Genomic DNA, 24,945 nt, shown 5'->3' with positions numbered 1-24,945 from the left:
AATTGTTCATCCTTCTCATGAAGGAAAAAGTCGTTTATGTATTTCTTTCATTTTCTGCATTCTTTCTTTTCTATTTTCCTTTCTATTTTCTTTTCTTTTTGAGTTTGTATTTTTTTTAACTTTGCAAACCACACAATGCTGGCACTTACAATGTTGGCGTTTTTATGAACCGCGACTCTGCTACTGGTTCACCCCTTTGCTTGGAGTTCCATTTTTAAATGTTGTTCTTTCTTTTTTTTTTTTAAAAAAAAAAATCATTTTTAAATTGTCCATTGTACAATGCTATCCGTAGATAAAATCATTGTTATACAACGATTCCCTGAATTAAGGGTGTCTTCCTGGTTAAAAAAAAAAAAAAAGGTTGTGAAACCTTCTTTTAACATTTCTTCTGTTTTTATACCGTCTACACCTGCAGTCTTACAATTCTCCAACTGAGGTTTCATTTAGGGTTTTTTTTTCCCCCCATCCGCTTTTTCTTGGACGTTAAAACCTGTAAGCATTTGCTTCAGTTTCCATTTTTTAGTATATTATTTTCTTGTCCATACAAATCTCTAAAACCTTTCTTCTGTTGTCCTTGTTCCACCCCTTTTATTTCCAACTCACTTGGTTCGTTCGGAAGCTTCATGTTTAGCCCTCTGTCCACTTTCAAAACTCGTTTTGATGATCGCTCGCCCTTCATTTTCTCTGCCTCTTAATCGGTGATAACCACTTGGCAGCTCTCTTTTCTTTGTTTAGAACAACAGAGTTGGAAGGGGACCTTGGAGGTCTTCTAGTCCAACCCCCTGGTTAGGCAGAAAACCCTATACCATTTCTGCCTAGCTTTCGTGCCTTCCTAGCACATTTTTTTCTCTCCTCCTGCCAAGTTCTAAAATAAACTCCCCGCTCGCCCCCCGAATTTTATCTTTGTAATTTTGAAGTTCCTTGTTGGTCTCCCTTTTTTTAGGCGTGGAAGCGAAAAACAATATGTTAACTGTCTTAAATCCACGCGTCAATAAAGGAGCATCCAAATCACAGGAGCGAATATTCTTTGGCATATTCTCTTTTTAGCGATAGATCGGTTAAGAAATTAATTGCTAAGCTTGTCGTTTTGAAACGACGATAGCAACTGTTATATTTTGAAACGGGCCCAATTCTGTCTGCAGCTACTTTACTTTGGCATATGCTATCAAGATTAAGTCTGCTGACATTGTCATAATATTTTGGATATACACGTCAAACGTATTAATTTTCCAGCTGGCACTTTGCCTATAAGTAAAAAAACAGTATTGAAATTGAAGGCAGGCGTTTTGATTCCCTTTTTTGTGATTTTAACCTTACTCCCCTCCTCTTTCCTCCTTACCCCACTCCCCAAAGTTAATTTGACTTGTTCATTTCCTGTAAGTTGCGTGACACTGGATAGCATCACCTGGCTAGCTAGGGGATTCTGGGAGTTGACGTCCACGCATCTTAAGGGGACGAAGCAGTAGTGAGATCCAATTTTTTTTTACTACCAGTTCTGTGGGCGTGGCTTGGTGGGCGTGGCAGGGGAAGGATACTGCAAAATCCCCATTCCCACCCCACTCCAGGGGAAGGATACTGCAAAATACGGGTCTGGATGGGGAGGAACAGACTCAGACTCAATCCCACCAAGACCGAGTGGCTGTGGATGCCGGCAGCCCGGTACAGTCAGCTAATTCCATCGCTGACCATTGGGGGCGAGCTATTGGCCCCCACGGAAAGGGCTCGCAATCTGGGCGTCCTCCTGGATGTACGGCTGTCTTTAGAAGATCATATGACGGCCGTCGCCAGGGGAGCTTTTCATCAGGTTCGCCTGATACGCCAGTTACACCCCTTTCTGGATCGGGCTTCCTTATGCACGGTCGCTCATGCCCTTGTTACATCCCGCCTGGACTACTGCAATGCTCTACATGGGGCTCCCCTTGAAGGGTACCCGGAGACTCCAACTGGTCCAGAATGCGGCTGCGCGGGTGATAGAGGGAGCACCTTGTGGCTCCCGTGTAACACCCCTCCTGCGCAGTCTGCACTGGCTCCCGGTGGTCTTCCGGGTTCACTTCAAGGTACTTGTTATCACCTTTAAAGCACTCCATGGCTTAGGGCCGGGATATTTACGGGACCGCCTACTGCCACCAGTAGCCTCTCACCGACCAGTGCGCTCTCACAGAGAGGGCCTCCTCCGGATACCATCAGCTAAACAATGTCGGCTGGCGACCTCCAGGGGGAGGGCCTTCTCTGTGTGGGCTCCTACCCTCTGGAACGAGCTCCCTCTGGGGCTTCGTCAACTCCCCGACCTCCGGACCTTCCGCCGCGAGCTGAAGACGTTGTTGTTTCGAAGAGCAGGACTAGCGGGAACATAGTTTTAAATTGGGGTTTTAAATCAGGAGTTTTAAACGGGGTTTTAAATTTGTATTTAAAAGTTTTAGGCCATCAATTGAATAAGTTTTCTATACTGTTTTTAGCTGTTCTATATGTATTATATGTTTTCTGTTGTTTTTTATTGGCTGTGAACCGCCCTGAGTCCTTCGGGAGAAGGGCGGTATACAAATATAAATAAATCAATCAATCAATCAATCAATCAATCAATCAATCAATCAATCAATCAATCCATCCCCCATTCCCACCCCACTCTGGAACCAGGCAGAGATGGCATTTGCCGGTTCTCCGAACTACTCAAAATTTCCACTACCGGTTCTATGAACTGCTCAAAATTTCTACTACCGGTTCTTCAGAACCTGCTGGATTTCACCCCTGGGATGAAGGTGGAGAAGGCTGAGGAATTCTGGGAATTCTGGGAGTTGAAGCTTTCCAAATTGCCACGGTTAAGGAACTCAAAGCATGCCGACTGGGGGATTCTGGGAGTTGGTCCACCCATCTTAAAGTGACAAAGGCTTAGAGGTCCACACCTTTCCAAGCTTCAAGGTTGAAAAACTATAAAGCATGCCGGCTGAGGGATTCTGGGAGTTGAAGTCCAGGCGTCTTTTAAAGGCACCAAAGTTGACAAAATGCTACTTCTGAGTTCAGCTCAGTTTACTTTATTGATTCGCCCTTGGGCCATATCGACGTGCGGTGTTCCAGACGTGCGTTATTACTAAAATCTGATTAGAAAACAATTTAAAACGGAATTGGAATAAAACACGATTAAAAATGGAATCGGAATAAAATACGATTAAAAATGAAATCAGAATAAAATACAGAGGAAGACCGAGCAAAGGAAATTGCTAATTGCTGCTGATTTGGTTGCAGAGTTTGTTTCTCTTGCCCCTGTTATTCCATCTGGAAATTGGAATATAACATAACATAATAACAGAGTTGGAAGGGACCTTGGAGGTCTTCTAGTCCAACCCCCTGCCGAGGCAGGAAACCCTACACCATTTCAGACGAATGGCTATCCAACATTTTCTTAAAAATTTCCAGTGTTGGTGCATTCACAACTTCTGCGGGCAAGTTTTTCCACTTTTTGATTGTTCTAACTGTCAGGAAATTTCTCCTTAGTTCTAAGTTGCTTCTCTCCTTGATTAGTTTCCACCCATTGCTTCTTGTTCTACCCTCAGGTGCTTTGGAGAAGAGCTTGACTCCCTCTTCTTTGTGGCAAAGAACCCTGAGATATTGGGACACTGCTATCATGTCTCCCCTAGTCCTTCTTTTCATTAAACTAGACATACCCAGTTCCTGCAACCGTTCTTCATATGTTTTAGCCTCCAGTCCCCTAATCATCTTTGTTGCTCTTCTCTGCACTCTTTCTAGAGTCTCAACATCTTTTTTACATCGTGGTAACCAAAATTAGATGGAATATTCCAAGTGTGGCCTTACCAAGGCCTTATAAAGTGGTATTAACACTTCACGTGATCTTGATTCTATCCCTCTGTTTATGCAGCCCAGAACTGTGTTGGCTTTTTTGGCAGCTGCTGAATATTTTGTTGGGAGGGTTCGAGAAAAATTGTTCCGTTTGCAGATTTGCACAACTCTTGGGGGGAGTTTTACCAGAACGGTAGAGTAATGGAAGGAGTCATAATATCACTCTGCTGATAATACTGCCATAACTACCACACCCTCAAGGCTGAGCAGGAGCCAAAGTATTTGCTGGCTCTGGGCGAAGATGCATGAATAGATGGCCTGTTAACAATTCTTTCTTTTCCAGTTTACATTCCTCTCTGCTTTGCTTAAGATCACCAAACATTCTGTTCCAATCTCAGTGGGCTTCGGAATAAAGCTTTTAAAGCTGGAATGTTGTAAGCTTGGTACACACTTTCCCCGTTACTGTAATAGTCACACTATTTTATTTTTTTTAATTTGCATTTATATCCTGCCCTTCTCCGAACTCAGGGCGCCTTACACTATGTCAAGCAATAGTCTTCATCCATTTGTATATTATATACAAAGTCAACTTATTGCCCCCAACAATCTGGGTCCTCATTTTACCTACCTTATAAAGGATGGAAGGCTGAGTCAACCTTGGGCCTGGTGGGACTTGAACCTGCAGTAATTGCAAGCGGCTGCTGTTAATAACAGACTGCATTAGCCTGTTGAGCCACCAGAGGCCCCACTACCGTGTTTCTCCGAAAATCAGACCGGGCAATGGTGAAATCCAATTTTTTTTTTTTACTACCGGTTCTGTGGGCATGGCTTGGTAGGCGTGGCAGGGGAAGGATACTGCAAAATCTCCATTCCCACCCCACTCCAGGAGAAAGATATTGCAACATTTCCATTCCCACCAGACTCTGGGGCCAGCCAGAGGTGGCATTTGCCGATTTTCCGAACTACTCAAAATTTCTGCTACTGGTTCTCTGAACTACTCAAAATTTCTGCTACTGGTTCTCCAAACTACTCAAAATTTCCACTACTGGTTCTCCAAACTACTCAAAATTTCCACTACTGGTTCTCTGAGCTACTCAAAATTTCCGCTACCGATTTTCCGAGCTACTCAAAATTTCCACTGTCCGTTCTCTGAACTACTCAAAATTTCCGCTACTGGTTCTCTGAATTACTCAAAATTTCTGCTACCGGTTCTCTGAACTACTCAAAATTTCCGCTACTGGATCTCTGAACTACTCAAAATTTCTACTACTGGTTCTCCAGACCCTGTCAGAACCTGCTGGATTTTACCCGAGACCAGGTCTTATATTAATTTTTGCTCCAAAAAGACACATTAGGGCTTATTTATTGGTTAGGTTTTATTTTTTGTGAAATACTGTACTAGATGCATCCATCTGGTTGACAATCTTAACTGGGGCTTATTGGGGGGTTGGTAGGGCTTATATTACGAGCATCCTGAAAAAAAATCGTGCTAGGACTTATTTTCCAGTTGGGTCTTATTTTTGGGGAAACAGGGTAGTTGATAATCAAAGGTTTGATCTCACAAGTAAAGGCAAATAGAGGTGTCCCATGATAATATTTTAGGATCAAACCTGGGTCAATCACGGGGACCAGAGGCTTAGTCTTCTGAGCTTTCAGATTCATGCTAGACGCATCCTCAGGGAACTTCTCTCTACAAGAATGTGTGCTTTGGGCTATTCTATTCATAGCGTTTATGTGGTGCCTTGTTGGGTGCGGTTTCTTCTTGGTTGATTGTGGTGTTGATGGCTGACTATTAAGTCATTGGCTGTTGTTTCCGTGTGCTGCCAAGTTCTCCGCTGCTGACAGGCTGGTGGTGAATCAGCCCTCCTGTTGACTGCCAAGGGGCCCGTTTCTCAGGCTTCAATCATTTTCCCTGGCTGTTTTTGTCCCTGCTTGGCCAACAATCATCGTAGCTGCGAAATTGAATGTATGTCCTTGTTCACGGCAGTGTGAGGCTGCCAATGAGTTCGGGTCGCCTCATCTTGACCGCTCGCTTGTGTTCTTGCAATCTCATCAACATCCTCCTTAGAGGGATGCGGTGGCTCAGTGACTGAGGTACTGAGTTTGTTGATCGAAAGGTCGACAGTTCAGCGGTTCGAATCCCTAGTGCGTGTAACAGGGTGAGCTCCCATGACTTGTCCCAGCTTCTGCCAACCTAGCAGTCCGAAAGCAGGTAAAAAATGAAGGTAGAAAAATAGGGACCACCTTTGGTGTGAAGGGAACAATGAAAGAAAAAAATAGAATAGAATAGAACAGAACAGAGACAATAGAATAGAATGGAATAGGAATAGGAATCGGAATAGGAATAGAATTTTATTGGCCAAGTGTGATTGGACACACAAGGAATTTGTCTTGGTGCATACGCTCTCAGTGTACATAAAAGAAAAGATACGTTCGTCAAGAATCAAGAATCAATCAGGAGATGGGTGATAGGAAAGATGAGGAGATTAATAGTATTGCAGACTTAGTGAATAGTTCGACAGTGTTGAGGGAATTATTTCTTTAGCAGAGTGATGGCGTTGGGGAAAAAACTGTTCTTGTGTCTAGTTGTTCTGGTGTGCAGTACTCTATAGCGTCATTTTGAGGGTAGAAGTTGAAACAGTTTATGTCCAGGATGCGAGGGGTCTGTAAATATTTTCACAGTCCTCTTTTTTACTCCTGCAGTATACAGGTCCTCAATGGAAGGCAGGTTGGTAGCCACTGTTTTTTCTGCAAGTTCTAATTATCCTCTGAAGTCCGTGTCTGTCTTGTTGGGTTGCGGAACCAAACCAGACAGTTACAGAGGTGCAGATGACATGATATGTGGCATTCCTATCCATGAATAAGAAGCAAGGAGCAAGAACGCAAGGAATACAGATGCAAACCTCTGGCTGTGAGAACATCTCAGCTGGGCATATCGTGAATCATAGAATGGGAAGGGACGAGTTGGGCTGTTGGGTCCAGACATCTGCTCAGTATCAAGAAACCTAATAAAAACCTCCATGAGAGACAGCTGCCCAACTTGTGCTCGGTCACACCCACAGAAAGAAAGTTCATGACCTCCAACAGTGCTTTTCCCACTGTTGGGCTGGTTTCCTGGTGAGAAACCTCAAGGAGAATCTGTCTTAGGTACGTTGAACATCAGTCTTAAGATCAGTCCGACGCTCTCAGTCCCCCTAGGTAGAAATCAGCTCCAGAGGAACCTAACCTAACTATCAGATATCAGCCTAAAGTTATCAACCAAACTATCAAGTGTCAACCTAAAACTTTCAACCAAATTATCAAGAATCAACCGAAAACTAGTAACTGAAATATCAAATATCAACTTAAGACTATGAGCCAAACTATCAGGAATCAACCTAAAACTATCGAACTATCAAGCATCAGCTAAAATTGTCAAGCAAACTATCTAGAATCAACCTAAAACTGTCAACCAATCAGGCATCAACCTAAAACACTCAACCAATCAAGAATCAACCTAAGCCAGTCAACCAAACTATCAAGAATCAACCTAAAACTATCATACTATCAAGCATCAACTAAAATTGTCAACCGAACCATCTAGAATTAACCTAAAACTGTCAACTGAACTATCAGGAATCGACCTAAAACTCTCAACCGATCAAGAATCAAGCTAAAACTTCTCAACCGATCAAGAATCAACCTAAAACTCTCAACCAATGAAGCATCAACCTAAATCCAACCTAGAACTGAGGAGAAATTTCCTAACAGTGAGAACAATTAATCCGTGGAACAGCTTGCCTCCAGAAGTTGTTGGTGCTCCAACACTGGAGGTTTTCAAGAAGAGATTGGACAGCCATTTGTCTGGAATGGTATAGGGTCTCCTGCTCCTCGGATTAGAAGACCTCTAAGGTCCCTTCTGACTCTCTTATCCTGTAAATCTTGGACTTCATGGGATCCTGCAAGTACTGATTTTAAACTCTAGAACAGGGGCCTCTAAACTTGACAACTTTAAGACTGGTGGACTTCAACTTGAGGGCTTCAGCTCCCAGAATTCCTCAGCCAACATGCCTTGCTAAGGAATTCTGGAGTTGAAGTCCACAAGTCTTAAAGCTGCCAATTTGAAGACCCCTGCTCTAGAACTTCAGAACATCTGTGGCCTTTAGAGGTTCCCTCAGCCAGAAGATGTGAACTAGGCAAATGTCATAAACCTGCCCACCAAGTGGTATCTTTCCAACAGTCTCTGAATTTAGTTGAAAATATCAAATGTGGGTGTCTTTTGAACAGAAGACGCTTGAGTTCTTCTTGAGTTACGTAAAGGAGGGGTGAACTAATTGGTGACCACCTTCTGAAGTTTGTTTCTGTTTCCTGCATTCCTATCTTTCAACCAAAGGGTGCTGCTAAGACCAACTTGTCTGTTCCTTGCTGAGTCATATGTTTCTCTCATTAGCAAGACCAACAACCGGGATCTTAGGCATGGCCTGCAGTATGCGGTGGAGAAGATCAGGAGACGCCTACAGATGAAGTGCACCTCTGCCTCCAACGCAGAGCCTTCATCTGGGCCTTCCCCAGCCTCCAGGACTGGCCCGTGTTCTTCCTCAGCCTCATCGCTGTCCGACTCCATTGCCAGCTCCACAACGATCAGAATGAAATAGCAAGCTTAACTGAGAGTAAGCCAACACTTGTTTTTGACAGCTAGTAGGTGTAAGACTTGCTAATGATTGTTTCTCTGTTAATAGTCTCTCACCTCTGTGGAGTTTATGCAAACGCTTTGCATTCCTGGATTGGACAGGAAAGGTGTCTGAATTTCATGTTGAAGTATTCATCTTCACAGATTGTAAAACAGGTTTGCTACCAGTCTATGGGAGATTCTCCATCATCCAGCTCATGGTTGTCTCATAAACGCTTTTTGCAAGAGGCAACTGGACTTCCTTGGTTTTTCTTTTGAAGACGCTTTGCTTATCATCCAAGGAAGCTTCTTCAGCTCTTGACTGGATGGTGGCCAACGGAAGGATTTATATTTCTTGGTATATGCAGTACAATGCAGTGAGCCGTGTGTGCAGATTTGTCCATTGGGGAAACAAAACAACCACTTCATAAACGCATGGCGCAACATAAGAGAACATACCTTGAACATTTGAACATTGGGCGCTATCTAACAAAATGAAATTCAAGAGTGAAAAAAGTAAGGTTCTACATTTAGGCAAAAAAAACAAAATGCACCGGTACCGTATATGTGGCACCTTGCTCAATAGTAGTACCTGTGAGAGGGATCTTGGAGTCCTAGTGGATAACCGTTTGGATATGAGCCAGCAGTGTGCAGCAGCTGCCAAAAAAGCCAACACAGTTCTGGGCTGCATAAACAGAGGGATAGAATCAAGATCACGTGAAGTGTTAGTACCACTTTATAATGCCTTGGTAAGGCCACACTTGGAATATTGCATCCAGTTTTGGTCGCCACGATGTAAAAAAGATGTTGAGACTCTAGAAAGAGTGCAGAGAAGAGCAACAAAGATGATTAGAGGACTGGAGGCTAAAACATATGAAGAACGGTTGCAGGAACTGGGTATGTCTAGTTTAATAAAAAGAAGGACTAAGGGAGACATGATAGCTGTGTTCCAATATCTCAGGGGTTGCCACAAAGAAGAGGGAGTCAAGCTCTTCTCCAAAGCACCTGAGGGTAGAACAAGAAGCAATGGGTGGAAACTGATCAAGGAAAAAAACAATTTAGAACTAAGGAGAAATTTCCTGACAGTTAGAACAATTAATAAGTGTAACGACTTGCCTGCAGAAGTTGTGAATGCTCCAACACTGGAAATTTTTAAGAAAATGTTGGATAACCATCTGACTGAGATGGTGTAGGGTTTCCTGCCTGGGCAGGGGGTTGGACTAGAAGGCCTCCAAGGTCCCTTCCAACTCTGTTGTTATATATATACCCATCAGGACAAGATTCAGCAGTCCAGCTGCGTTTAACAGACAAAGGCCACTCTTTTGAAGACAGCAAAAGTCCGTATTTTGGACAGAGAGGACCGCTGGTTTGAAAGAGGGGGCCAAAGAGGACATCTATGTCAAAATTGAACAGCCGTCTCTCAAGAAAGCGGGAGGAATATCTCCAGTCTACAACACAACAGTTCTGAGAATGGTCCACTGCCATTTCCACTACTCAGGTGACCCTGAGGACAAAGATAAAACCTCCAAGTGGCCTCAACGGCTCTCTAAAAAGGATGCAAATGACCAGCTGTCTGCAGGGAGTATAAATCCTTCCGTTCTCCACCATACAGCCAGACCTTCCTTGCCACCGTCGTTAAGTGAATCACTGCGTTGGTTGAGTTAGTAATACGGGCGTAAAGTAAATCTAAGTTTTTTATTTTTTAAAGCATCAATGCATGAACAGTGCGATACCTGCGAGTCATACATTTTGGTACAAATAGAATGAAATTGCTCACATTTGATGAAGGTATCTTTTCTTTTATGTACACTGAGAGCATCTGCACCAAGACAAATTCCTTGTGTGTCCAATCACACTTGGCCAATAAAAATTCTATTCTATTCTATTCTATTTATCAAGCTTATATGGTTCTAATCATAATACAAATTCCTATGTCATTATTGAGTTATGTAAAATTTCAATATGTTATTTCTATGCCAATCAACCATAACCTGAATATCATACCTTTTAATACAAATAAAGTATTGATCGTCTTTATTACGTTGAGCAAGCTTATATAATTCTAATAATAGTACACATATTTAAGTTGTGTTACAGTCTTCCATTATTTAGTTGTTCAATATTGCAATATGTTTACTTTAATTATTGCAACGTCAAACGGTCACTATGGGAATTGATGACGATTGTAAATCCAGGACTACCTGTAGTGGAATAGATTGCTTTGGCCCAGGGGTGAAATGCTCCCGGTTCGGACCGGATCAGTCGATCCGGTAGCGATGGCGACGGGTGGTTCGGAGAACCGGTAGCAAAAATTCCTGCCCCCCCCCCGCCGCCCATGCCCAGCTGAGCCGCGTGATCATCAGAGTTTTTATTTATTTATTTATTTATTTTACTTTTAAAAGCATTTTTTCCTCGGCCTTTTGTTCCCTGCTTGTACGTGTCCCACTTGGGTGTGAAGGACGGGACATCTTTTGAAAAGCGAAGAGGGAAAAAAAGACCAAGAGGTGGTGAAAATGGTAGTTCCCGTAAATTGTTCGAAACGGGGCCCATGATCGAAAAGAAAAGTTGTATGGTGTGTTGCTTATTTTAATTCTGGCTGCTTTCCCGTTCTCTTGCAGGTCAGAAAATCGGCGTACCGAGAGCCACCAGCAACTGCGGAAGAAAAATGCTGCCGAAATGCGTTTGAGCCATAGACTGTGGTGAATGCCATAATTGTCCAGGTAGGCTATTACAGGGAGTCCTCTACTTATGACCGCAATGGAGCCCCACATTTCTGTAGCTACACAAGCCTTTGAAACAAAAACTAGGTTCAGCCACATCCTTCCTTAATCCCTTCTGGAATTGGCTTGCTAACCACGTTTGGGATGCGGGCAGTTCCCGACTTACGAGCACGAGGGAGCCCCGGATTTCTGTTGTTAAGCAAGACAGGTGTTAAGTGAGTTTTGCCCCGTTTTACGAGCTTCCTGGCCACCGTTGTTAAGCGAATCACTTCAGCTGTTTAGTTAGCAACATACTTTGTGAAGTGAATCTGGCCTTTCCTCTTCGACGTTTGCTTGTCAGAAGGTCACAAAAGGGGATCACGTGACCCCGGGACACTGCAACCATCATAAATAGGAGTCAGTGGCCAAACATCTGAATTTTAATCATGTGACCATGGGGGAATCCTGCAGTGGTCGTAAGTGTGAGGACCATTTTAAGGTATGCTGATTAATGTATATTTAAGAATAGAATATTTAAGTTCAGTTCTATTCTATTCTGTTCTGTTCGAATTCTATTCTGTTCGAATTCTATTCTATTCATTCTAATTCTGCTCTACTCTACTCTCCTTCCTTCTTCCTAACCTCCTCCTCCTCTTCCACCACTCTCCTCTCCTCTCCTCTCCCTTCCCTTCCCTTCCCTTCCCTTCCCCTCCCCTCCCCTATTCTTATTCATATTCCTATTCCTATTCCAATTCTAATTCTATTCTCTTCCCTTCCTTTCTATTCTATTCTATTCTATTCTATTCTATTCTATTCTATTCTATTCTATTCTATTCTATTCTATTCCATATTCTATTCCATTCTGTTCTATATTCTATTCTATTCTATTCCCTCCATTTCTATTCCTATTCCTATTCCTATTCCTATTCCTATTCCTATTCCATTCCTTTTATTCTATTCCACATTTTCTATTCTATTCTATTCTATTCTATTCTATTCTATTCTATTCTATTCTATTCTATTCTATTCCATTCCATTCCATTCCATTCCATTCCATTCCTTATTCTATACTGCAATGGTTTAAGTGCGAAACATTTCTTCAGTTTCACAGTGTAACTTCAAACGGTCACTAAACGAATGGTTATTAAATCGACCGTACCGTAAAGAAGTCCTAATTGTAGGGTTCCCCTCAGGAGATTTTTTTCCCCTTTCCTGGAAACCTGAGAAACCAGACAGTTTGCAAACCCCTCCAAGGGGGAGAATGAGGTAATTAAAAACCAGATGAACTCATGACTAATAAAATGCCTATTCCGTATATGAGAACATCTCCAGAATTCTGTTCTCCTTTAAAAAAAAAAGGAAAAGAAAAAAAATGCATTTTTAAAAAATTAAACAAATTAACAAGAGTTGGAAGGGACCTTGTAGGTCATCCATGGCATAGGGCGGGGTTATTTACGGGACCGCCTACTGCCACCGATCGCCTCCCACCGACCCGTACGCTCTCACAGAGAGGGACTCCTTAGGGTGCCGTCCGCCAGGCAGTGCCGACTGGCGACACCCAGAGGAAGGGCCTTCTCTGTGGGGGCTCCCACCCTCTGGAACAAGCTTCCCCCAGGGCTTCGTCAACTTCCTGACCTCCGAACCTTCCGCCGCGAGCTTAAGACACATCTATTTATTTGCGCAGGGCTAGCCTAGGGTTTTAGTTTTAAATTTAGCTTTTAATGGGGTTTTATATTATTTTAGTGATATTTTTAATTCGGCCTAATTAATAAGTTTTTTAATTGTTGTTTTTACTTGTATTATTCTCATGTTTTTTATCTGGCTGTAAACCGGCCTGAGTCCTTCGGGAGATAGGGCGGTATAAAAATTTGAATAAATAAATAAATAAATAAATAAATCTAGTCCAACCTCCTCGCCCAAGCAGGAGATCCTACACCATTTCTGACAGATGGTAGTCCTGTCTCTTCTTGAAAGCCTCCAGTGATGAAGCTCCCACAACCTCCAAAGGCAACTTCTGTTCCACGGGTTGATTGTTCTCACTGTCAGGAAATTTCTCCTTATTTCCAGGTTGAATCTCTCCTTGGTCAGTTTCCATCCATTATTCCTTGTCTGGCCTTTGGGTGCTTTGGAAAATAGCTTGACCCCCTTCCTCCTCTCTGTGGCAGCCCCTCAAATATTGGAAGATGCTATCATGTCCCCCTTGGTCCTTCTCTTCACTTAGATTATCCATGCCCAGTTCCTGCACCCATTCATCATATGTTTTAGCCTCCAGGCCTTTTATCGTCTTAGATAGATTCTAACACAACTGGAAGGGACCTTGTAGGTCATCTAATCCAACCCCCTGCCCAAGCAGGAGATCCTACACCATTTCTGACAGATGGCAGTCCAGTCTCTTCTTGAAAGCCTCCAGTGATGAAGCTCCCACAACTTCTGAAGGCAACTTCTGTTCCATCGGTTGATTGTTCTCACTGTCAGGAAATTCCTCTTTATTTCCAGGTTGAATCTCTCCTTGTTCAGTTTCCATCCGTTATTCCTTGTCTGGCCTTTGGGGGCTTTGGAAAATAGCTTGAACCCCCTCCTCTCTGTGGCAGCCCCTCAAATATTGGAAGATTCCTATCCTGTCTCCCCTGGTCCTTCTCTTCACTAGACTAGCCGTGCCCGGTTCCTCCAACCGTTCTTCCTATGTTTTAAGAAGATAAAAGGATTGAACTCGATGGGCTCTCACCATCTCTCGTCTCTAGCTCGGGCCTGACATTCCATCAATTTAAACCGATGGGAGGGGGGGAAATAATTGCAGATGTTCTCTGGGTAGCAGGAAGGAAAATGGACAATAGCGAAAACTACGTCAGAATCGGAAAGGGACAAATTTGGCTGATGCCATGAATTGTCGGTCTTAGCAGCCATTTTCTCTTTTTGTATGGAAGCGTTTCCTCCGTCGTGTTTTCCAAAATATCCTGATTTTTTTGTCCCGTTCCCCCCCCCCCCGATTTCTCCCATTCAAATGCATATCATCTGTCGAAATGAGTCACTCCCATTGGGACGGGTGATGTCATTTCATTTTTTAAAAAATTTGGGCCTTCAAAATCTCTGCATCTTGTACTTTGTGTCCCCAGGCGAAGCACAGATGTGTGTAGGTCATTTGAGGGTTTTTTTCTTCTTAAAAATATAATTTTGCTGAGGTAATGTTTAACGAGATAAAAAAAAACAATATATGGACTTAAACAACAGTTCGGTTACTGACTGTTCAAAGCTACAAAGCCACTGAAAACGAAGTGACTTAGGACCGTTTTTCACCACTTAGGACCGTTGCAATGCCCCCACGGTCACGCAATCAAAATTGGGACATTTGGCCACTGACTCGTATTTATGACAATTGCTGTGTCATCCCCTTTTGCGACCTTCTGTTCTGACCTAGGCTTCCCAAGAGCATGAAGCAGACTCCTTGTCCCGGCAAAACCGCCTCTTGTTGTTCTTTTATTCTCTCTGGGAGGGGCCATTCATTGACCGCCCATGGCCTTACTCCTGAGTCGACCCTTGTTCTTTAGCCGATCCCTTCGTCTGGCAACTTTGCGCATGCGCACACTGGGAACAGGCTCCAGCTGTTCGTCTGCCTCACTGATGTCTGACTCCAAAGGCAGCTGATAATTGGCATACGGCCCTGGCCCCCTCTCTGCCTCCGACGCAGAGCCCTCATCAGAGCCTTCCCCAGACTTCAGGACTGGCTCATGTTCCTCTCCCAACCTCCTCACTGTCCGAATCGGCTGCCAGCTCTGCTGACCGCTGGCGGGCCACAACACCTTTTGACAAGCAAAGTCAACGGGGAAGCTGGATTCACTCAACAACCGTGTGACTAACTTAACAACTGCAACGGTTCACTTAACAACTGTGGCAAGAAAGGTCGTAAAATGGGGCAAAACTCACTTAACTGTCTCGCTTAGACCCACGGAAATTTGGGGCTCAATTGTGGTCGTAAGTCGAGGACTACCTGTCTATTGAACTATTTGAAAGGAGACCCAAAAAAAAAATGTCACGTAAAAAAATGGGTCTTTTTTAAGGGGTTTGAATGCGAGTGAGGAATGAACCTATTATATTTAATTGGGGAACGATCCCATCCAATAACCTTTCATCTTAAAAGAAAAAGAAAGGAATACAAAGTTAGCTTATTTGATTAAGGTTAAAATCTAGATGTTATTGCTGGTAACTCTCAATGGACTTTTGTCAATTCTGACTGAATAACCAGGCTTTAAAATTTTATTGATAGAGAAGAGTTGAGATATTCTACCCTTTCTAATCCTCAAACCCAAAAATTACAAGTTCATTTCTCTCCCTCTCTCTCTCTCTCGCTCTCTCTCTCTCTCCCCCTCCCTCTCTCTCCCTCTCTTTTTTTTTAAGCAAAAGTTGTTTCCAGGCCCTGATAAATGAAGTTGTTGATCTTTCTGTAATCAAGTCAATTTTTGTCATCCCTGCTAATTTTGACATCTTCAACAACCATTCTTCCATTGTAAGTATTTCAGAATCTTCCCATTTCGGGGCATATAAAGAGTCTCGGAACCGTAATCATAGATTAAAAACAACCTTCCGTGGCTTTTTTTCTAACTGACTGTCCATTAATGTGTTTTATTATTATTATTATTATTATTATTATTATTATTATTATTATTCAAACTTTTATACCGCCCTATCTCCCAAAGGACTCAGGGCGGTTTACAGCCTTATAAAACATAAAATATAATATAAATACATGTTAAAACAACATTTAAAAATATCATTTTAATGATATTTTAATTGTTATTATTTTTTACTTCTTTTATTTATTTATTTTTTGTGTGAATTTTTTTTTTTTAGACAAACATACATAAAAACATCTTCAGTACAAATACAGACAGTGTGTCGGTTGGTTGGTTGCAAATCTTTTGTGCAATTTCACCATATTCATAACGTCTGATTTATCTAATTTTACATTTATATGCCCAAGTATTTTGGTCAATGAATCATTTATTTAACTCTTAAGTATTTCTTCCCTCATTTTGTATAAAATGTTCTAAATTTTATATTAATTGTATTGCATCATTCGTTTCATCATCTTGAATCAATGTGCATTTCGACAGTTCTTACATTATAAAAACCTCTATCAAACTTCATTAAGATATTTTTTTATCTAACCGTTGATAAAACAAATCCCATATCTTATAATATTGTTTATCTTCCTGTTCTCTAATTTCAAATGTCAATTTACTCATTTCAGCACATCCCGTTATTTTCTTAATAACTTCATCTTGCGTTGGTATTTTCTCATTTTGCCAGTTTTTAGCAAACACAATTCTAACCGCTGTTACTACATTCACAATCAAATATCTCAATTATAAGTTTTGGGTATAATCCTTAATAGACATATTTTTACTTCTTTTATAAGCCGCCCGGAGTCACCTTTTAGGGGAGATAGCGACATAAAAACATTTATAAGCCCAACATTTATGTCGCTAAGGGAGAAATTTGCTAAGGGAATTCGGTTCCATTTTTCAACTTCTCTTGCCACGGTTGTTAAGTGAATCACTGCAGTTTGTTAAGTCGGTCACATGGTTGTTAAGTGAAGCTGGCTTCCGCCTTGACTTTGCTTTGTCAGAAGGTCATAAAAGGGGATCACGTGACCCCGAGGATGATGCAACCCGTCGTAAATAGGAGTCAGTTTGCCGATTTTTATCCCGTCACGAAGGGGATGCTGCAACGGTCATAAATGTGAAAAACGGTCATAAATCCCTTTTTCCCCCCGTGCCGTCATAACTTTGCACGGTCACTATCGTCGTCTTTGAATGACCCCATAATCCCTTGTGGGGTGGAATCTGGGCAACTGAATGGAGCTGAGTGTTTACTGGCCGAACGCCATTCCAGTCGCCAGGGCTAAGTTATATTTAGCAGATATAATCTCAACGTGCCGAGAGAGAGAAAAAACTTCAGTTAACTGCTTTGGGGGTTGTTGTTTTTTTTCTTCTTTTCACCCTGGAAGGCTCTGAAGCCCTTGAAAATCGCACCGTCAATGAAGGAAGAAACCGCCTTGGATTTTGAAGTGTGGGCGAGGTCCTGATTCTGTCCCAACATGCGTAAAGGGGCACCCAAGGATCCGGATATCACCGACCTTTTCTACAAAGATGATCCTCAGGAGCTGTTCGTGGGTTTACATGAAATCGGGCATGGAAGTTTTGGAGCGGTTTATTTCGTAAGTAGCGGTGTGCTTTCCGTTCTCCCTTGCTCTCCCTTTCTCTCCCTCCATCCCTCCCTCTCCCCGTCTTCCTCTCTCCTTTGTCTCTCTCTCCCTCCCTCTCCCTGCCTTCACCGCTCCGTCTCTCCCTCCCCCTCTCCCTCCTTCTCCCCATCTTCCTCTCTCCTTTCCTCTCCCTCCCCCTCTCTCTCCCTGCCTTCACCGCTCCCTCTCTCCCTTCGTCTCTCTCTCCCTCCCTCTCCCCATCTTCCTGTCTCCCTTCCTCTCCCTCCCCCTCTGCCTCCACTGCTCCTTCTCTCTCTTCCTCTCTTCTTCCCTCTTTCTCCCTCTTCCTCTTCCTCTCCCTCCCCATCTCTCTCTCTTCCTCTCTCTGCCTTCCCCGTTCCCTCTCTCCCTCCCTCTCCCCATCTTCCTCTCTTCCTTCCTCTCCTCCCCTTCCTCTTCCTCCCCTTCCTCTCTCCCTTCCTCTCCCTCCATCCCTCTCCCTTTCTTCCTCTCTCCCTTCTTCTCCCTCCTGCCTCTCTCTGCCTCCACTACTCCCTCCCTCCCTCTTCCTCTCTTCTTCCCTCTTTCTCCCTCGTCCTCTTTCTCTCCCTCCACATCTCCCCTCTCTCTTCCTTTCTCCCTCTCTCCTTCACTCCCTCTTTTCCTCTCTTCCTCTCCATCTCTCCTTCCTTTCCCCCTCTGTCTCTTCCCCTCTCCCTCCTCTCTCCCTCTCCATATCTTCCTTTCTGTCTCTCTCTCCTCCTGTCCCTCCTTTTTTTTTTATTTGCATTTATATCCCGCCCTTCTCCGAAGACTCAGGGCGGCTTACACTATGTTAGCAATAGTCTTCATCCTATTTGTATATTTATATACAAAGTCAACTTATTGCCCCCAACAATCTGGGTCCTCATTTTACCTACCTTGTAAAGGATGGAAGGCTGAGTCAACCTTGGGCCTGGTGGGACTAGAACCTGCAGTAATTGCAAACAGCTGCTGTTAATAACAGACTGTCTTAGCAGTCTGAGCCACAGAGGCCCCTCCCTCTCTCCCTCTGTCTCTCCTTCACCTCACAAGCATTTATTTGTGATCCATATCTCTGCTCTCCAAAGCAATTCAGCAATATTGGTATAGGACAGTGTTTCACAACCTTGGCAGCATGAAGAAGTGTGGGCTTCAGGATTTTGGGAATTGAAGTCCGCCTCTCTTCAAATTGCCAGGGTGGAGAAAAACACCAGTCTTGTTGTGTCTGCGCCCCCCGAGCCGGCCCTCCTGCCAGAAAGCGACTTGGAAAGTGAGGGGGAAGGGCCGTCTGGACTTACCTCGGGAGCACTGGCTTTCCTGGCTCAGCTCCAGGAGCCAGAGGAAGGCCAGGTGGCCTCCGTCCCCTGACTCTTTCCGCCCCCAGGCCAGGCCTCCAGACTTGGCTGATGGCAATCAGGCCTGGCTGGACCCTAGGTTTCATAGGCAGGAGAGGTGGGAACAACAGAAGCAGGGATGGGGCAGGCCTAGGAAGTGCTGAGTCATGGAGCCACACCCCACAGGATATAAAAGCAGCAAGGGCTGCTATACCTCTTCGTAGCAAGCAAATCAACTGCTTAACTAGAGCTGAAGTACTGTTTGTTCCTGGTTGACTCATCAAGAGAGATAACAGAGTCACTTGGCAGACGCTCGCTAGTTTGCTGCCAGAACTGATAGTGCCGGCTAATTAAGCCATCGCTCGGTCGGAGGCGAGGCGGGACAGAACAGCCCTCCAACAGGTCCCCGATATGTCATCCCTTTGGATCTTTGATTAGGGGCTGCTCCCATGATCCGTATCCTTGTAACGTCATGTGTCGAACCGGAGCTGGGCTCGACAGGATGCGCACACCAGGTAAGGTACGCGCCGGCCAGCTAGTCTTCTGGTTACTGCTGTGTATACGCACACGCCAATCAGCTGGCCGGCGCGCACACTGGAAAATGGAAGACCAGCTCTTCCAGTTCCGGCACTGCCACATGCACAAAGTCCAGCTGATTGTCGCATGCACGCCAGAAACCCAGAAGAGGAACGGGCAACGCCACGTGTGCCAGGCGACATGGCTTCGCGTGCCACTTTGGCCACGCATGCCATAGGTTCGCCATCACGGCTCTTAAAAGGACCAGCTGTTTGCGAGGAAGATAAATCCTTCCATTCCCCACCGTCATCCGGTCAGAGCTGAAAAAGCTTCCCGGTTGAGAAGCGAAACGTCTTCAAGGAAAAAAAACAAACAAACCAAGAAAGTCCAGTTGTCTCCTGGAAAAAAAACAAAAACAAAAAAGCACCTTTGGAACAAGCGAGAATCTTTTATTAAATTTCATTTCTCTCCTCCTCCCTTCTGCTTCCATTTCCAGGCCACCAACGCCCGCACCAACGAAGTGGTGGCAATCAAGAAAATGTCTTACAGCGGAAAACAAACAAACGAGGTAAGAAGAGTTTTGATATCTTGACCTGGAGCAACGCGCCAATGCTCTAAAGATGCATATTATTATTTGCTGCTGCTGTCGAAAAAAGAAGTCATTAAAATACATTATCTATCTATCTATCTATCTATCTATCTATCTATCTATCTATCTATCTATCTATCTATCTATCTATCTATCATCTATATCTATCTATCTCTCTATTTCTATCTCTCTATCTATCTTATCTTTCTATCTATCTATCTTTTCTTTCTATTTATCTGTCTCTATCTATCTATCTTATCTATCTATATCTATCTATATTTATCTATCTTTCTTTCTTTCTTTCTATTTATCTCTATATCTTTCTTTCTTTCTTTCTTTCTTTCTTTCTTTTTATCTCTCTCTCTCTCTCTCTATCTATCTATCTGTGCGAAATACCACTCACGCATCATCGCGAAATCTCCAGAACCGTAAAACCTAAAAACTTGAAATTTGCCACGGATGTTCCTGTTGGCTTCTAGGTGGGCGTGGCTTGGTGGGCATGGCAGGGGAATGGTACTGCAAAATCTCCATTCCCTCCCCACTTCAGGGGAAGGATACTGCAAAATCCCATTCCCTCCCCACTTCTGGGGGAAGGACACTGCAAAATCTCCATTCTCTCCCCACTCCTGGGGGAAGGATACTGCAGAATCCCCATTCCCTCCCCACTCCAGGGGGAAGGATATTGCAAAATCTCCATTCCCTCCCCACTCCTGGGGGAAGGATACTGCAAAATCTCCATTCCCACCCCACTCTGGGGACCAGCCAGAGGTGGTATTTGCCGGTTCTCTGAACTACTCGAAATTTCCGCTACCGGTTCTCCAGAATCTGTCAGAACCTGCTGGATTTCACCCCTGCTAAGCGCTCAGTTGTAGTCCCATGTTAAGGAGTCATTGCACTCAAGGCAGAATGTGTGTCTTTTTATTTTATTTTATTCCTTTCTAGATTTTGTGTGTCACCTTTCTCACCTAGAGGTGACTTCCGTTTTATTTTCTCTTTTCATCCCAGCCGCAAAGCATTGTGTTCAAAGGATTTTATTCTGATCTCCCTGGGCAAACTCGTAGCCTTGACTAATTGCCCTTTGGTCTTTCTATCTTAAAGAGATAAGGAATAATTAACATTCCCTCCTAATCTTTCGTATCTGAAAGCCCAGGAAGCGATGTCACTTCCAAGCCATTCCTTGTCATAAAACTCATCATGAACAAAAAAATGCAGAAAGCCAAGCCCTTTGACCTGCACCTTTTTTCAGTTGGTTTGTTGGGACCCAGGCCCAAGTAGATAGTAGGAAACTCAGTCAGCGAAAAAACAAACAAACTTTATTCGAACAGCTGAGAATTACTTCATTCCCAGCATAGTTCATCTAAATTAAAGCAAATTCCTCCCAACACAAATTCCTCAGTCCTATCACTAACCTTGGTCCAATTAGGCAAACTGCCAAAGGCCTTTCTTGGCAAAAGTTCAGAAGACACCGATACAAAAATAAATGCAAGAAGACGAAGCTATCAATATTGTTTTCCGGCAAAGAGCCCAAACGCCGTTGCTGGTCTTTTAAGCCTTATGGGAGGGGCCAGTCATCTCTTGGCCCTACTCCCGACTTGTCCTTTTTGCTTGAGCTGCCTTTGCCTTCTGGCAGCTCTTCTCATGGGTGCATTAGGAACAGGCTCCTTCTGTTCCTCTGCCTCACTACTGGCAGCCTCTGGAGGCTCCGTAGTCCGCGCATCGCTCCCCGATGGCCCTGGCCCCACCTGTGCCTCCGATGCAGACCCCTCATCCAGGCCTTCCCCAGCCTCCAGGACTGGCCCATGTTCTTCCTCAGCCTTATCGCTCTCCGACTCCGTTGCCAGCTCCGCAGGCTGCTTGCGAACCACAACATGGTTCATCTTTGGAATTTTCTCGATCAAGCGACTCTGGATGTTAAACTTTATTTCCTTTTTTCCCCCCTTCTCCTTCAGAAATGGCAGGATATCATCAAAGAGGTCCGGTTTCTGCAACAGCTGAAGCACCCCAACACCATAGAATATAAAGGCTGCTATTTGAAAGAACATACCGCCTGGGTGAGTTGCATCTTGGCGAGACGGTTTTGAGATGTTTTGAGCAAGGATGGTTCCTTAGGAGGAATTGAAGCATGAGGCTAGATCAGGGGTCGGCAACCCCGTGGCTCTGGAGCCTCATGTGGCCCTTTCGCCCCTTTTCTGCGGCTCCCTGTCGCTCAAAATACGCGTCACAGCCGCCGATGTGCGACACTCGCCGGCACGGGATTTATTGAGGTTTTTTTTCCAACCCCTGGCAGTCCACCATGGATAAATCCGAGAAAAGAAAAGTTTCTGAAGAAAACAGAACATTTAATTCAACTACATCTCCTAGTTTTGTGGCCGCTCAAGAAATAGTCAGGCAACGTGAAGGGTTTTGTGTGGCTCCCGGTGTTTTCTTTTCCGTGGGAAACGAGTCCAAATGGCTCTTTGAGTATTTAAGGTTGCAGACCCCTGGGATAGATCTTTCGTTCTTTGGAGGAAGAAAAAAAAAACATTACCAGAATGGAGATACGATTCCTGCTCTGACGTCGTTGTTTTAAGCTGCAGCCCTAATGTCGTGTCCCACTCCTCCTCTGACGGTCAGGTCGGGGAAGTCCGTATCAAGCGTGGCCACAAAGCCTCTGCAGCTTTGCCAAAGTTCTGTCAGAGTTCTCAGGGCAGGCAGGAGACCAGGATGTGACTTCAGCAATCCAAGTTAGACTTTGCCTAACTCAGAGAATGCCAGAAAGCAGATCCTTTATATAGGCCATGGGGTGTGGCTCCATGACTCAGCACTTATCCAGGCCTGCCCCTCCCTTCCTTTTGCTGACGTCGCCTCTCCATTCTCTGGAAGCGGGGATCCGTCCATCCTCCAGCTGCCGGCAATTCCAGCTCGTGACTGGCTTCAGGCTCCTCATGTTCCCATGCTGTGGGGGAGGGGTTTATTTGCTCGGTCTGTCCGGGCATGGTGCCAGGACTGGGGGCTGGAGGCATGCCAGGCCGTTCGTCTGCACTATCAGTCCCTGGCTGAGATAACAGGAGATGAGAGGGGCCCGGCTGCGGAGAGGGGGGCGAGCGAGGCACAACACCTAATGATATGTCAAGGGCTGTGCCTTCACATTGCATCACACCGCAGAATAGACTAGAATAATAACAAGAGTGGGAAGGGCACCTGAAGGTCATCTCGCCCATCCCCCTCATCGAGCAGGAGAGTCTCTGTGGTTTCAGACCAATGGCTGCCCAGCCTCTCCTTGAAAGCCTCCAGTGACGGAGCATCCACCACTTTCCATACGTTGCCTCACAAGCTTATGGTCATGGCGGGGACTTAAAGAACATGACGATTCGCAAAGGATGCTGGGAAGTGTAGTTTGAGGCAGGTTCACAGTCCTCCTCCTCCTCCTCTCCACAAACCCCACTCCCTTCTAGCATTGATGATGTTACCTAGTTGGGAGGAAGAGGAAGGAAGAGGTGGTAGAGGAGAGAAGGAGGATGAGGAAGAGGTGCTGGAGAAGGAAGGAAAGGAGGAGGAGGAGGAGGAAGCTCTGAGAACATCAAGGACCCCACAATCCTCTTCCTCTTCCTCCTCTCCTCCTTCTTCTTCTCCTCCTCCTCCTCCTCTCCTCCTTCTCCTCCTCTTCCTCCTCCTCCACCTCCTCCTCACAAAGTCCACTCCCTTCTAGCATTGATGGTGTTACCTAGCTGGGTCATGAAACATCTGCAAGAAACCCACCAAGCTCTCAGAGCACCAGGGGCGTCCTCCTCCTCCTCCACCACCACCTCCTCTCCTCCTTCTTCTCCTTCTCCTCCTCTTTCTCCTCCTCCACCTCCTCCTCCTCTTCCTCCTCCTCCACCTCTTCCTCACCTCTTCCTAGCATCGATGATGTTACCTAGTTGGGTAATGAAATGTCTGCTAGAAAACAACCCAGCTCAGAGAGCACCAGGGTCGTCCTCCTCCTCCTCCTCCACCTCCTCCTCCTCTCCTCCTTCTCCTCCTCTTTCTCCTCCTTCTCCTCCTCTTTCTCCTCCTCCTCCTCCTCTTTCTCCTCCTCCTCCTTCTCCTCCACCTCCTCCTCACGAACTCCACTCCCTTCTAGCATTGATTAGGTTACCTAGTTGGGTCATGAAACGTCTGCAAGAAAACCACCAAGTTCAGAGAGCACCAAGGACTCCAACCCTTCCATTTCTTTCCACCTTTTCTTCACAGCTAGTGATGGAATACTGCCTGGGATCCGCTTCAGACCTGTTGGAAGGTAAGCTTTCTGATCACCTGCTGCCTCTTTTAGGCCATATGGCTCAGGTATGTAGGGAATTACATTCCACGGCACCATTTCCTAGGCCCATCACAGTTCCTTACAGCGACCGCCAAATCTTTTTCCCCTCTTTAGGCGTTGGGCGGTTTCTGTCCTACGCACTGAACCTCCATTCAGCTGACTATGTAGCTTAGAAATTCCCAGGCAGGCAGCTTACATCTGAATTACCGTATTTTTCAGACTGCAAGAGGCACCGGAGTATAAGACGCACCAAGATTTTGAAGAGGAAAACAAGGAGAAAAAAACCCCACATTTTTGGCCTTCATGTGTCCGGTTTTTGCCCTCCCCGGCCCCCAGGACCACTCTGCAGGCTTCCCAAACCCCTGCGTGTCCAGTTTTTGCCAAAAACAGGCCCGTTTTTTGCAAAAACGGGATGCGCAGGTTTGGGAGGCCTGCAGAGTGCTCCTGGGTGCTGGGGAGGGCAAAAACATGATGCATGGGGGGGTTTTGTGACAAACGGGCCTGTTTTTGGCTTCCCAGTCCCCACCCCTCATGTGTCGCATTTTTTGCCCTCCCCAGCCCCCCAGGAGAACTCTGCAGGCCTCCCAAACCCCCCACGCATCACATTTTTGCAAAAAACGGGCCCGTGAATGCACGGGGCGGGGTTTCAGGAGGCCAAAAATGGCTGTATTCGGTGTATAAAATGCACCGACATTTCCACCCTCTTTTAGGGGGGGGGGGAAAGATGCGCCTTACACTCCGAAAAGTACGGTAATGGCGTGCGGGGGGGGTCTGGTTTCCATCTTTTCCTGCTTCGGGTTGGATGATGGCTCAGAACGATGAGAGAGAGAGCAGGGTAGGTCCAGAGCATATTTCCAAGTCTTTT

The 24,945-nt window shown here is 44.9% G+C and overlaps 1 protein-coding gene across 8 annotated transcripts in view; it reads left to right on the top strand.

Moving 5' to 3' along the window:
• TAOK3 (TAO kinase 3) overlaps positions 1-24,945 on the top strand; it is a 128,902-nt gene that overhangs the window by 28,478 nt on the left and 75,479 nt on the right. For 5 of the 8 annotated variants that reach the window (XM_058158064.1, XM_058158059.1, XM_058158066.1 and 2 more), the window contains exons 2-7: positions 11,059-11,160; positions 15,532-15,640; positions 17,144-17,353; positions 19,709-19,780; positions 21,751-21,852; positions 24,014-24,059. In XM_058158064.1, coding sequence (XP_058014047.1) covers positions 17,234-17,353; positions 19,709-19,780; positions 21,751-21,852; positions 24,014-24,059 — 340 coding nt within the window. In that variant the 5' untranslated portion in view covers positions 11,059-11,160; positions 15,532-15,640; positions 17,144-17,233. The remainder of the gene's footprint in view (positions 1-11,058; positions 11,161-15,531; positions 15,641-17,143; positions 17,354-19,708; positions 19,781-21,750; positions 21,853-24,013; positions 24,060-24,945) is intronic. The other 3 variants (XM_058158060.1, XM_058158062.1, XM_058158061.1) reach the window with 3 other exon arrangements.

Source organism: Ahaetulla prasina, chromosome 15, assembly GCF_028640845.1.
Source record: "Ahaetulla prasina isolate Xishuangbanna chromosome 15, ASM2864084v1, whole genome shotgun sequence".
NCBI classification, from domain to species: Eukaryota; Metazoa; Chordata; class Lepidosauria; order Squamata; family Colubridae; genus Ahaetulla; species Ahaetulla prasina.
This window is presented reverse-complemented; position numbering and strand designations above follow the sequence as displayed.